At 44.1% G+C, this 14,496-nt stretch overlaps 1 protein-coding gene across 3 annotated transcripts in view; it reads left to right on the top strand.

Annotated features, from left to right (window-relative positions):
* The window catches only part of LOC135518424 (ras-related protein Rab-27B), a 94,493-nt gene extending 81,067 nt beyond the window's left edge, over positions 1-13,426 (top strand). For all 3 annotated transcript variants that reach the window (XM_064943597.1, XM_064943598.1, XM_064943599.1), the window contains 5 exons: positions 4,918-5,019; positions 7,393-7,462; positions 8,177-8,262; positions 10,685-10,788; positions 13,284-13,426. In XM_064943597.1, coding sequence (XP_064799669.1) covers positions 4,937-5,019; positions 7,393-7,462; positions 8,177-8,262; positions 10,685-10,788; positions 13,284-13,411 — 471 coding nt within the window. In that variant the 5' untranslated portion in view covers positions 4,918-4,936 and the 3' untranslated portion in view covers positions 13,412-13,426. The remainder of the gene's footprint in view (positions 1-4,917; positions 5,020-7,392; positions 7,463-8,176; positions 8,263-10,684; positions 10,789-13,283) is intronic.
* The last annotated feature ends 1,070 nt before the right edge of the window (positions 13,427-14,496 follow it).

Raw genomic sequence — 14,496 nt, 5'->3', positions numbered from 1 at the left:
ACGGGAACGAACAGAAGGTTCCTAGGACAAGCTCGCGGCGACGGAGTGTGAATGCTTGCTTTACCTGCCTCTCAATTCCCCAGACAGTCAACCCGACAACACGCCCCTCAGGGAGAATCCCATCGGGGTCGGTGGAGACCTCAGAAGAACTGAAGAGACGAGATAAAGCATCAGGTTTGGTGTTTTTTGAGCCCGGACGATAAGAAATAACAAACTCGAAACGAGCGAAAAACAGAGCCCAACGAGCCTGACGCGCATTAAGTCGTTTGGCTGAACGGATGTACTCAAGGTTCCTATGGTCAGTCCAAACGACAAAAGGAACGGTTCCAACCACTGTCGCCATTCGCCTAGGGCTAAGCGGATGGCGAGCAGTTCGCGATTACCAACATCATAGTTACGTTCTGACGGCGATAAGCGATGAGAGAAAAACGCGCAAGGATGGACCTTGCCGTCAGAGAGAGAGCGCTGAGAAAGAATGGCTCCCACGCCCACCTCTGACGCGTCAACCTCAACAACAAACTGTCTAGAGATGTCAGGTGTAACAAGAATAGGTGCGGAGGTAAAACGATTCTTAAGAAGATCAAAAGCTCCCTGGGCGGAAACGGACCACTTAAAGCACGTCTTAACAGAAGTAAGGGCTGTGAGAGGAGCTGCCACCTGACCGAAATTACGGATGAAACGACGGTAGAAATTAGCGAAGCCCAGAAAGCGCTTCGACGCGTGACTTAGGAACGGGCCAATCAATGACAGCCTGGACCTTAGCGGGATCCATCTTAATGCCCTCAGCGGAAATAACGGAACCGAGAAAAGGGACAGAGGCGGCATGAAAAGTGCACTTCTCAGCCTTCACATAAAGACAGTTCTCCAAAAGGCGCTGGAGGACGCGTCGCACGTGCTGAACATGAATCGAGAGAGACGGTGAAAAAATCAGGATATCGTCCATGTAAACGAAAACAAAAATGTTCAGCATGTCTCTCAGGACGTCGTTAACTAGTGCCTGAAAGACAGCTGGAGCGTTAACGAGGCCGAAAGGAAGAACCCGGTATTCAAAGTGCCCTAACGGAGTGTTAAACGCCGTCTTCCACTCGTCCCCCTCCCTGATGCGCACGAGATGGTAGGCGTTACGAAGGTCCAATTTGGTGAAAAACCTGGCTCCCTGCAGGATCTCGAAGGCTGAAGACATAAGAGGAAGCGGATAACGATTCTTAACAGTTATGTCATTCAGCCCTCGATAATCCACGCATGGGCGCAGGGACCCGTCCTTCTTCTGAACAAAAAAAAAAAACCCCGCTCCGGCGGGGGAGGAGGAGGAGACTATGGTACCGGCGTCGAGCGAAACCGACAAATAATCCTCGAGAGCCTTACGTTCGGGAGCCGACAGAGAGTATAATCTACCCGGGGAGTAGTTCCCGGAAGGAGATCAATACTACAGTCATACGACCGGTGTGGAGGGAGAGAAGTGGCCTTGGAACGACTGAACACCGTGCGCAGATCGTGATACTCCTCCGGCACCCCTGTCAAATCGCCAGGCTCCTCCTGTGAAGAAGAGACAGAGGAAACAGGAGGGATAGCAGACATTAAACAGGTTACATGACAAGAAACATTCCAGGATAGGATAGTATTACTAGACCAATTAATAGAAGGGTTATGTAGCCAGGGATGACCCAAAACAACAGGTGTAAAAGGTGAACGAAAAATTAAAAAGAAATGGTTTCGCTATGATTACCAGAGACAGTGAGGGTTAAAGGCAGCGTCTCACGCTGAATCTTGGGGAGAGAACTACCATCTAAAGCGAACAAGGCCCTGGGCTCCCTAACTGTCTGAGAGGAATGTCATGTTCCCGAGCCCAGGTCTCGTCCATAAAACAGCCCTCCGCCCCAGAGTCTATCAAGGCACTGCAGGAAGCAGATGAACCGGGCCAGCGGAGATGGACCGGAAAGGTAGTGCGTGATCCAGAAGGAGAGGCCTGAGTAGTTGCGCTCACCAGTAGCCCTCCTCTTACTGATGAGCTCTGGCCCTTTACTGGACATGAGGTGACAAAATGACCAGCGGAGCCGCAGTAGAGACAGAGGCGATGGTGATTCTCCGTTCCCTCTCCTTGGCCGAGATGCGAATACCCCCAGCTGCATAGGCTCAGCATCCGAGCAGGAGGGTGGCAGTGATGCGGCAGGTGGCAGTGATGTGGAGAGGGGAGCAGAACGTGAGCTCCTTTCCACGTCACGGAAAACCGTCGCTCTAAATAGCGAGAGCTATTAAGGAGTCCAGACTGGAAGGAACCTCCCGGGAGAGGATCTCATCCTTAACCTCGACGTGGAGACCCTCCAGAAAACGAAGCAAAGCCGGCTCGTTCCAGTCACTAGCAGCGAGAGTGCGAAACTCAATAGAATAATCCGTTATGGATCTATTCCCCTGACATAGGGAAGACAGGGCCCTGGCCTCAAAAAACAGAACGGTGGTCCTGATACTGGTTAAGGACACAAACTGCCGTGCCCCACTCACGCGCCCGTCCGGTAAGGAGAGAAATGACGTAGGCGATGCGGGCTGCGCTCCTGGAGTAAGTGTTGGGCTGGATCACACTGAGTGAGGAATGAGCGGCATCAGTGGGCTCCCCAGAGTTTGTTGATCCTGGGCTCCGGCGACTTGGAAGTGGGCGGTGGATCGAAACCCGTCTTGTGAGGTCGGAGACTTGGAAGGGTCTCAACGGCATGTTGAGCAGCAACAATTCCTCCTCGTGTCTGCCTAGCATCGCTCCCTGGATCTCGACGGCGGAGTGAAAAGGGTCCTGAGCCGCTGGGTCCATTCTTGGTCTGATTCTTCTGTTATGAACTTGAGTGAAGACCCAAAAGCGGTTTTAACAGAAAACAGAGTTCTTTAATGAAAATACAGGAATGGCATAAATCCTTTTCCAACGTTGTCAGCGGAACAAAAGAACGTTAGTATAGTGCAGGATGCTCCTGCCAAGACTCTGGAAGCAAACGAGACGACAGCTTGCTTCTGGCATCAAAAAACACAAACAAGAATCAGACACTGAAAGTAGCAGGAACAGAGAGAGAAATAGAGACCTAATCAGAGGGGGAAGAGAGAACAGGTGGGGAAGAGTGAAAGAGCTAGTTAGGGCAGATGTAGAACAGCTGAGGAATGAGAGACAGTAACCTAAAAAGACCAGCAGAGAGAGAGAATGAAGAGAAAGGACAGGAACAGACATAACAAGACATGACAGAAAGTTTAAGGGACGGCCAGGTCTTGGTAGATTTGCAGTGGTCTGATACTCCTTCCATTTCAATATTATCGCTTGCACAGTACTCCTTGGGATGTTTAAAGCTTGGGAAATCTTTTTGTATCCAAATCTGGCTTTAAACTTCTTCACTACAGTATCTCGGACCTGCCTGGTGTGTTCCTTGTTCTTCATGATGCTCTCTGCGCTTTTAACGGACCTCTGAGACTATGACAGTGCAGGTGCATTTATATGGAGACTTGATTACACACAGGTGGATTGTATTTATCATCATTAGACATTTAGGTCAACATTGGATCATTCAGAGATCCTCACTGAACTTCTGGAGAGAGTTTGCTGCACTGAAAGTAAAGGGGCTGAATAATTTTGCACGCCCAATTTTTCAGTTTTTGATTTGTTAAAAAAAGTTTGAAATATCCAATAAATGTTGTCCACTTCATGATTGTGCCCCACTTGTTGTTGATTCTTCACAAAAAAATACAGTTTTATATATTTATGTTTGAAGCCTGAAATGTGGAAAAAGGTCGCAAAGTTCAAGGGGGGCGAATACTTTCGCAAGGCACTGTATATCCACAGTAAAACGAGTCCTATATCGACATAACCTGAAAGGCCGCTCAGCAAGGAAGAACCCACTGCTCCAAAACTGCCATAAAAAAAGCCAGACTATGGTTTGCAACTGCACATAGGGACAAAGATCGTACTTTTTGGAGAAATATCCTCTGGTCTGATGAAACAAAAATATAACTGTTTGGCCGTAATGACCATCGTTATGTTTGGAGGACAAAGGGGAGGCTTGCAAGCCAAAGAACACCATCCCAACTGTGAAGCACGGTGGTGGCAGCATCATGTTGTGGGGGTGCTTTGCTGCAGGAGGGACTGGTGCACTTCACAAAATAGATGGCATCATGAGGTAGGAACATGATGTGGATATATTGAAGACACATCTCAAGACATCAGTCAGGAAGTTAAAGCTTGGTCGCAAATGGGTCTTCCAAATGGGCAATGACCCCAAGCATACTTCCAAAGTTGTGGCAAAATGGCTTAAGGACAACAAAGTCAAGGTATTGGAGTGGCCATCACAAAAACCTGTCCTCAATCCCATAGAAAATCTGTGGGCAGAACTAAAAAAGTGTGTGCGAGCAGGGAGGCCTACAAACCTGACTCAGTTACACCAGCTCTGTCAGGAGGAATGGGCCAAAAATCACCCAACCTTTTGTGGGAAGCTGGTGGAAGGCTACCCGAAACGTTTGACCCAAGTTAAACAATTTAAAGGCAACGCTACCAAATACTAATTGAGTGTATGTACACTTCTGACCCACTGGGAATGTGATGAAAGAAATAAAAGCTAAAATCAATCATTCTCTCTACTATTATTCTGACATTTCAAATTCTGAAAATAAAGTGGTGATCCTAACTGACCTAAAACAGGGAATTTTTACTAGGATTAAATGTCAGGAATTGTAAAAACCTGAGTTGAAATGTATTGGTTTAAGGTGTATGTAAACTTCCGACTTCAACTGTACGAATGAATGTGTCATACAGGCTGTGCGCTGTCTAACTTGTACTCAGTGACCGTGTGGTTAAAGTGTCTCCTCTGAGATTGGAAAGTTGTTGGTTTAATCCCCAGTGGAGTCATACCAAATACCTTTAAAAATGACTTCTTCTTGTTTTGTTTACTCCAGGTTCAGCGCGGTCAGCACGATGACTGATGGGGACTATGATTACCTGATCAAGCTCCTGGCTCTGGGGGACTCTGGAGTAGGGAAGACAACTTTTCTATACAGGTACACACACACACACACACAACTAGTTATTAGGGATGTGCATCTTTCCCTTTCAACACGATTCAGTACCTTCATGGATCTATATACAGTACCGGTCTCATTCAAGGGTATTATTTTATTTTTGTACTATTTTCTACATTGTAGAATAATAGTGAAGACATCAATTATCACACATATGGAATCATGTAGTAACCCAAAAAGTGTTAAGCAAATGAAAATATATTTTAGATTCTTCAAATAGCCACCCTTTGCCTTGATGGCAGATTTGCACACTAATGGCATTATCTCAACCAACTTCATGAGGTAGTCACCTGGAATGCATTTCAATTAACAGGTGTGCCTTCTTAAAGTTAATTTGTGGAATTTATTTCCTTCTTAATGGATTTGAGCCAATCAGATGTGTTGTAATAAATTAGGTTTATACAGAAGATAGCCCTATTTGGTCCATATTATGGCAAAAACTGCTCAAATAAGCCAAGAAAACGACAGTCCACCATTATTTTAAGACATCAAGGTCAGTCAATACGGAAAATAACTTTGAAAGTTTCTTCATGTTCAGTCGCAAAAACCATCAAGCTCTGTGATGAAACTGGCTCTCATGAGGACCGCAGAGGTGACCCAGAGTCACCTCTGCTGCAGAGGATAGGTTCATTAGAGTTACCAGCCTCAGAAATTGCAGCCCAAATAAATGCTTCACAGAGTTCAAGTAACAGACACATCTCAACATCAACTGTTCAGAGAAGACCGTGTGAATCAAGCCTTCATGGTCAAATTTCTACAAAGAAACCACTACTAAAGGACACCAATAAGAAGAAGACACTTGCTTGGGCCAAGAAACATGAGCAATGGACATTAGACCGGTGGAAATTTGTCCTTTGGTCTGGAGTCCAAATGTAAAAAATTTGGTTCCAACCGCCGTGTCTTTGTGAGACACAGAGTAGGTGAACGGATGATCTCCGCATGTGTATTTCCCACCATAAAGCATGGAGGAGGAGGTGTTATGTGGTGGGGGTGCTTTGCTGGTGATACTTATTATATCTCAATTGGGTTGAGGCTAGGTGATTGTGGAGGCCAGGTCATCTGATGCAGCACTCCATCACTCTCCTTCTTGGTCAAATAGCCCTTACACAGCCTGGAGGTGTGTTGGGTCATTGTCCTGTTGAAAAACAAATGATAGTCCCACTCAGCCCAAACCAGATGGGATGGCGTATTGCTGCAGAATGCTGTGGTAGCCATGCTGGTTAAGTGTGCCTTGACCTCAACCCCATTGAACACCTTTGGGATGAATTGGAACGCCGACTGTGAGCCAGGCCTAATCGCCGAACATCAGTGTTCCCGATCTCACTAATGCTCTTGTAGCTGAATGGAAGCAAGTCCCCACAGCAATGTTCCAACATTTAGTGGAAAACCTTCCCAGAAGAGTGGAGGCTGTTATAGCAGCAAAGGGGGGACCAACTAATTATTAATGTCCATGATTTTGGAATTATATGTTTGATGAGCAGGTGTTCACATACTATTGGTCATGTAGTGTATATTATTATAATTATTATTATTATATTTATTATTATTAGTAGTAGTATTATATTTATTAGTATTATATTTAGTATTATCATTATAATATTTAAACAATTTATTATTATTATTATATTTATGATTATTATATTTGTAATATGTATTATTATTATTATTATTATTATTATTATGTATTATTATTATATTTATTATTATTGTATTTATTATTATTATATTTATAATATTTAGTATTATAATATGTATTATTATTCTAATATTTCTAATACGTATGATTATAATTATATTTATGATTATTATATTTATCATATGTATTATTATTATATTTATTATTATTTTATTTATTATGATTATATTTATAATATTTAGTATTATAATATGTATTATTATTCTAATATTTATAATACTTATTGTTATTATTATTATTATATTTATGATTATTATATTTTTAATATGTATTATTATTATTATTATTATATTTATTATTATATTTATTATATTTATGATTATTGTATTTATGATTATTATAATATTTGTAATATTTATTATTCTTATTACTCTTATATTTATGATTATATTTATAATATTTATTATAATTATTATAATATTTGTTATATTTATTATTCTTATTATTCTTATATTTCTGATTATATGTATAATATTTATTATTATTATTATTATGTTTATTATTCGTATTATTCTTATATTTATGATTATATTTATAATATTTATTATTATTATTATATTTATTATTATTGTATTTATTATTATTATATTTATTATATTTATTATTATTATATTTATAATATTTATTGTTATTCATAATACTATTTTCCTCTTCAGGTACACAGACAACAAGTTCAACCCCAAGTTCATCACCACGGTCGGAATAGACTTCAGGGAAAAGAGAGTGGTGAGTACACACCACACACACACACACACACACACACACACACACACACACACACACACACACACACACACACACACACACACACACACACACACACACACACACACACACACACACACACACACACACACACACACACACACACACACACACACACACACACACACACACACACACACACACACGCATGCGAACCCGATGTCTATGAGAATCGTCCTGATGGAAAGGTCCTTCATCAACCATAGTCTTTTTCAGACTCACTGAGACTGTGTCTGCGTCCCCATTCTCCACACCCGTCTCAAAGTGAACACTTGCACACTCCCGTCATGCATTTTTAAAAGCATTGTATTGAATTAAGCCTTGGCTGTCGGGACGTTCCACCATTGTTAAATCCATGATGTGGAGATTCTCCCACACAGACACCGTTCGGTTTCTCTGAATCTCCCATTTCGTTTCATTTTAATACAGTTTAACCCTAGTTTCTATCTGTTCAATTGTTCCAGTATTTTCTTTGGATTCTGCAGCCAAAAAATACATTTTCCTTTCCCAAGATAACAGTTTAATTCTCTTCTGGCAACACCACCTTCAAAACAGGGTTTGTCTTCTGTTTGTTTTGAAGACATACGCCTGCCCTGGATAGATGACGAGTAGATCAGGCAACTGTCTGAAGTGTGTGTGTATGTGTGTGTGTGTGTGTGCGTGCGTGTTTTTCAGGTGTACACAGCGTCGGGCCCCAATGGAACCACAGGGAAGACTTTTAAAGTTCACCTCCAGCTCTGGGATACGGCTGGACAGGAGAGGTACTGGAACTGCATTGCAATAATGTTTCTAGTGGGTTACAATAATGTTTCTATTGGGTTACAATAATGTTTCTAGTGGGTTACAATAACGTTTCTAATGGGTTACAATGTTTCTAATGGGTTACAATAATGTTTCTAGTGGGTTACAATAATGTTTCTAGTGGGTTACAATAACGTTTCTAATGGGTTACAATGTTTCTAATGGGTTACAATAATGTTTCTAGTGGGTTACAATAATGTTTCTATTGGGTTACAATAATCTTTACAATAATGTTTCTAGTGGGTTACAATGTATCTAATGGGTTACAATAACGTTTCTAATGGGTTACAATAACGTTTCTAGTGGGTTACAATGTTTCTAATGGGTTACAATAATGTTTCTAGTGGGTTACAATGTGTCTAATGGGTTACAATAACATTTCTAATGGGTTACAATAATGTTTCTAATGGGTTACAATAATGTTTCTAGTGGGTTAAAATAACGTTTCTAATGGGTTACAATGTTTCTAGTGGGTTACAATCATGTTTGTAATGGGTTACAATAACTTTTCTAACGGGCTACGCTAACGTTTCTAACGGGCTACGCTAACATTTCTAACGGGCTACGCTAACGTTTCTAACGGGCTGCGCTAACGTTTCTAACGGGCTGCGCTAACGTTTCTAACGGGCTGCGCTAACGTTTCTAACGGGCTGCCCTAACGTTTCTAACGGGCTGCCCTAACGTTTCTAACGGGCTGTGCTAACGTTTCTAATGCGTCATCAAAAGAAGGGAATGGATAGAAGTACTGTACCTACATTACTATGTACCCTTCTCATTTTAGCTCCGCTTAGCATGGAATCGTAGACAAACTGCTGTAATTCAGTTTTTTTTAGGTTCTTAATAAAATAAAAAATGGACCTTGTTTAACTCCAGTATATCTCAAGCTCTCACAACGTGAGATTCTCTCAACGTATCTCTTCCTCTTGCCTTGTGAGAATGACGACTTGATGTAGTTCTACAAGGCCTCTTGACAAGCCTTAAGCAGTGTAAAAACATCTTCAGAGAGTCTACCTGTGTTGCTAACGGCGACGAACCCTTCTGTAACGTACCTGACAGAAACCTGAAGTGTCTTTTTATTCTGGTGGGGGGGGAAATAACCCTCTCAGAGAACACAGCATCAATGAGACCAACTGAGGATGCGTCACCAATGGCAACCTTTGCCCTATACAGTGCATTACTTTTGATCTTTATGGGCCCTGGTCAAAAGTAGTGCACTACATAGGGAATAGGGTGCCGTTTGGGACACTTGTGACACGTATACGTTTTCTGGTACCAGACACAATAGACACACTGGGAGGCAGCGGTTGACTCATCAGTGGTATTATATAGTATGTATTGATGACTCATCAGTGGTATTATATAGTATGTGTTGATGACTCATCAGTGGTATTATATAGTATGTGTTGATGACTCATCAGTGGTATGACTCATCAGTGGTATTATATAGTATGTGTTGATGACTCATCAGTGGTATTATATAGTATGTGTTGATGACTCATCAGTGGTATTATATAGTATGTGTTGATGACTCATCAGTGGTAATATATAGTATGTGTTGATGACTCATCAGTGGTATTATATAATATTTGTTGATGACTCATCAGTGGTATTATATAGTATGTATTGATGTCTCAACAGTGGTATTATTTAGTATTTGTTATAGTATGTGTTGATGACTCATCAGTGGTATTATTTAGTATGTGTTGATGACTCATCAGTGGTATTATGTAGTATGTACACAGTGGGGCAAAAAAGTATTTAGTCAGCCACCAATTGTGCAAGTTCTCCCACTTAAAAAGTGAGAGGCCTGTAATTTTCATCATAGCTACACTTCAACTATGACAGACAAAATGAGAAAAAAATCCAGAAAATCACATTGTAGGATTTTTAATGAATTTATTTGCAAATTATGGTGGAAAATAAGTATTTGGTCAATAACAAAAGTTTATCTCAATACTTTGTAACATACCCTTTGTTGGCAATGACAGAGGTCAAACGTTTTCTGTAAGTCTTTTTGTAAGGTTTTCACACACTGTTGCTGTTTTTTTGGCCCATTCCTCCATGCAGATCACCTCTGGAGCAGTGATGTTTTGTGGCTGTTGCTGGGCAACACGGACTTTTAACTCCCTCCAAAGATTTTCTATGGGGTTGAGATCTGGAGACTGGCTTAATTTCTAATTTGAGAATTGAATCACCTGCAAGCTGGAAGCCACACTGGCAATCTTGCAACAGCAAAAAAAATTGTCATTTGGCAAATCCTTTTATCCAAAAAGCGACTTAACTAAAGAACTGTCTCCATTGACAGATATATTCAGTACAGGTGGCCCATGTAGGAATGGAACCAACACAATCCTGCTGTTACTAACCTCCATGCCCTCACAGGTTCCGGAGTCTAACCACAGCCTTCTTCAGAGATGCCATGGGCTTCCTGCTCATGTTTGACCTCACCAGCCAACAGAGCTTTCTCAACGTCCGCAACTGGATGAGTACGTAATGGTCTATGTAGTCAGTAAACACACGCACGCACACACCCACAAACACGCACACACACACACAGCACATATACACACATATACACACACAACACACACACACACACACACACACACACACACACACACACACACACACACACACACACACACACACACACACACACACACACACACACACACACACACACACACACAGTCCTGAGGGAGCAGAACGTGGCCAGGGTTGGGGATTCAGTCAATTCACTCATTGAATTCAATAGAATTAAGTTTTCCTCCGTTACGTTAATGATGTAACCAGTGAATTAACAACTAATTCTTATTGATAATGACGGCCTGGCATTTGAAAAGAAAACGGTTTCATTATAAGGAGGTATTTGAAGAGCAGGCAGGTCCTCAGGGGATTAATATGAATCAATACAGGCCTTTTGATCCAGGAAGAAGGCAAAGGTTAGTATATAAACTGTTTTCTGGAGAAGGAAACATACACACCTTAATTAGCGGAAGTCCAGACCCCCAGGACAAAATAAGTTAGCTTCACATTCTCTTACCATGCTGCAATACTTTGATTAATTAGCCAACGTTTCTGCCAGAAAGCTACTTTCATCAGGGAGTAGTACTACTAAAACGGTGGTATCTTGGTACTCTAATCATGCTGGCTTTAGATTCAGCACAGGATGTAGAGAAGGTGACGAGCAAACTACAGAATGAGTGTGAGGGCATACAGCACTTGACATGTAATGATGATATGAGGACACCCAGCGCTATCCCAAAAGAGAGACAGAATATTAAAGGTGGTGTTTTTTGTTCATGTTAACTGTTGTCCCCAGGCTAGCTGCAGGCCAATGCTAACTGTTGTCCCCAGGCCAGCTGCAGGCCAATGCTAACTGTTGTCCCCAGGCCAGCTGCAGGCCAATGCTAATTGTTGTCCCCAGGCCAGCTGCAGGCCAATGCTAACTGTTGTCCCCAGGCCAGCTGCAGGCCAATGCTAACTGTTGTCCCCAGGCCAGCTGCAGGCCAATGCTAACTGTTGTCCCCAGGCCAGCTGCAGGCCAATGCTAACTGTTGTCCCCAGGCCAGCTGCAGGCCAATGCTAATTTTTGTCCCCAGGCCAGCTGCAGGCCAATGCTAACTGTTGTCCCCAGGCCAGCTGCAGGCCAATGCTAACTGTTGTCCCCAGGCCAGCTGCAGGCCAATGCTAACTGTTGTCCCCAGGCTAGTTGCAGGCCAATGCTAACTGTTGTCCCCAGGCTAGCTGCAGGCCAATGCTAACTGTTCCATGTTGTCCTCAGGTCAGCTGCAGACCAATGCTAACTGTTGTCCCCAGGCCAGCTGCAGACCAATGCTAACTGTTGTCCCCAGGCTAGCTGCAGGCCAATGCTAACTGTTGTCCCCAGGCTAGCTGCAGGCCAATGCTAACTGTTGTCCCCAGGCCAGCTGCAGGCCAATGCTAATTGTTGTCCCCAGGCCAGCTGCAGGCCAATGCTAACTGTTGTCCCCAGGCCAGCTGCAGGCCAATGCTAACTGTTGTCCCCAGGCCAGCTGCAGGCCAATGCTAACTGTTGTCCCCAGGCCAGCTGCAGGCCAATGCTAACTGTTGTCCCCAGGCCAGCTGCAGGCCAATGCTAACTGTTGTCCCCAGGCCAGCTGCAGGCCAATGCTAACTGTTGTCCCCAGGCCAGCTGCAGGCCAATGCTAACTGTTGTCCCCAGGCTAGTTGCAGGCCAATGCTAACTGTTGTCCCCAGGCTAGCTGCAGGCCAATGCTAACTGTTGTCCCCAGGCTAGTTGCAGGCCAATGCTAACTGTTGTCCCCAGGCTAGCTGCAGGCCAATGCTAACTGTTCCATGTTGTCCTCAGGCCAGCTGCAGACCAATGCTAACTGTTGTCCCCAGGCCAGCTGCAGACCAATGCTAACTGTTGTCCCCAGGCTAGCTGCAGGCCAATACTAACTGTTGTCCCCAGGCTAGCTGCAGGCCAATGCTAACTGTTGTCCCCAGGCCAGCTGCAGGCCAATGCTAATTGTTGTCCCCAGGCCAGCTGCAGGCCAATGCTAAATGTTGTCCCCAGGCTAGTTGCAGGCCAATGCTAACGGTTGTCCCCAGGCTAGCTGCAGGCCAATGCTAACTGTTCCATGTTGTCCTCAGGCCAGCTGCAGACCAATGCTAACTGTTGTCCCCAGGCTAGCTGCAGGCCAATGCTAAGTGTTGTCCCCAGACTAGCTGCAGGCCAATGCTAACTGTTGTCCCCAGGCTAGCTGCAGGCCAATGCTAACTGTTCCATGTTGTCCCCAGGCTAGCTGCAGGCCAATGCTAACTGTTCCATGTTGTCCTCAGGCTAGCTGCAGGCCAATGCTAAGTGTTGTCCCCAGACTAGCTGCAGGCCCATGCTAACTGTTGTCCCCAGGCTAGCTGCAGGCCAATGCTAACTGTTCCATGTTGTCCTCAGGCCAGCTGCAGGCCAATGCTAACTGTTCTATGTTGTCCTCAGGCCAGCTGCAGGCCAATGCTTACTGTGAGAACCCAGACATTGTGTTGGTGGGCAACAAGGCAGACCTGGCGGACCAGAGAGAGGTGCAGGAGAAGCACGCTAAGGAACTAGCCGACAAGTATGGGTGAGTATACGCGCACAGACACACACACACACACACACACACACACACACACACACACACACACACACACACACACACACACACACACACACACACTAAGGAACTAGCCGACAAGTACGGGTGAGTATACGTGTAACGGATGTGAAACGGCTAGCTTAGTTAGCGGTGCGCTTAAATAGTGTTTCAATCGGTGATGTCACTTGCTCTGAGACCTTGAAGTAGTAGTTCCCCTTTGCTCTGCAAGGGCCGTGGCTTTTGTGGAGCGATGGGTAACGATGCTTCGAGGGTGACTGTTGTTGATGTGTGCAGAGGGTCCCTGGTGCGCGCCCGGGTATGGGTGAGGGGACGGTCTAAAGTAAAACTGTTACATACGCGCGCACACACACGGAAAAGAGAGAGCCAGAAACCACCGTCAGACCTAATGACTATTAGGTTATACAGTTCTGACTTCAACTGTACTTGCCTCAGAAGATCGACGACCGATGTAAAGTAGTCACGGCAATGTGGCTTTTTACTTTTGCTGAGGCTGCAGTTATAGTGCCCCTGATGACAAGCTCTCACTCTCCACTACAGTCAGGCATGGATACTTCCACTGAGGAAGTCTCCTCTGCCCTTTATGAGTGCTGGGCTTGTCATTCACAGCTCTCTCTGTGTGTGTGTGTGTGTGTGTGTGTGTGTGTGTGTGTGTGTGTGTGTGTGTGTGTGTGTGTGTGTGTGTGTGTGTGTGTGTGTGTGTGTTGTCATTGAGAGCTGTACGTAAGGATACTTTGTGACCTGGTTGTTATCTCTGTAGGGTCCCCAGGTGTACCAGTGTAATGTGTTGTCTCTGTAGGGTCCCCTGGTGTACCAGTGTAATGTAATGTGTTGTCTCTGTAGGGTCCCCAGGTGTACCAGTGTAATGTGTTGTCTCTGTAGGGTACCCAGGTGTACCAGTGTAATGTAATGTGTTGTCTCTGTAGGGTCCCCAGGTGTACCAGTGTAATGTGTTGTCTCTGTAGGGTCCCCAGGTGTACCAGTGTAATGTGTTGTCTCTGTAGGGTCCCCAGGTGTACCAGTGTAATGTGTTGTCTCTGTAGGGTCCCCAGGTGT

The sequence above is a fragment of the Oncorhynchus masou genome, chromosome 28 (assembly GCF_036934945.1).
Source record: "Oncorhynchus masou masou isolate Uvic2021 chromosome 28, UVic_Omas_1.1, whole genome shotgun sequence".
Classification (NCBI taxonomy): Eukaryota; Metazoa; Chordata; class Actinopteri; order Salmoniformes; family Salmonidae; genus Oncorhynchus; species Oncorhynchus masou.
The sequence above is the reverse complement of the archived record's forward strand: the minus strand, read 5'-3'. Positions and strand labels throughout refer to the sequence as shown.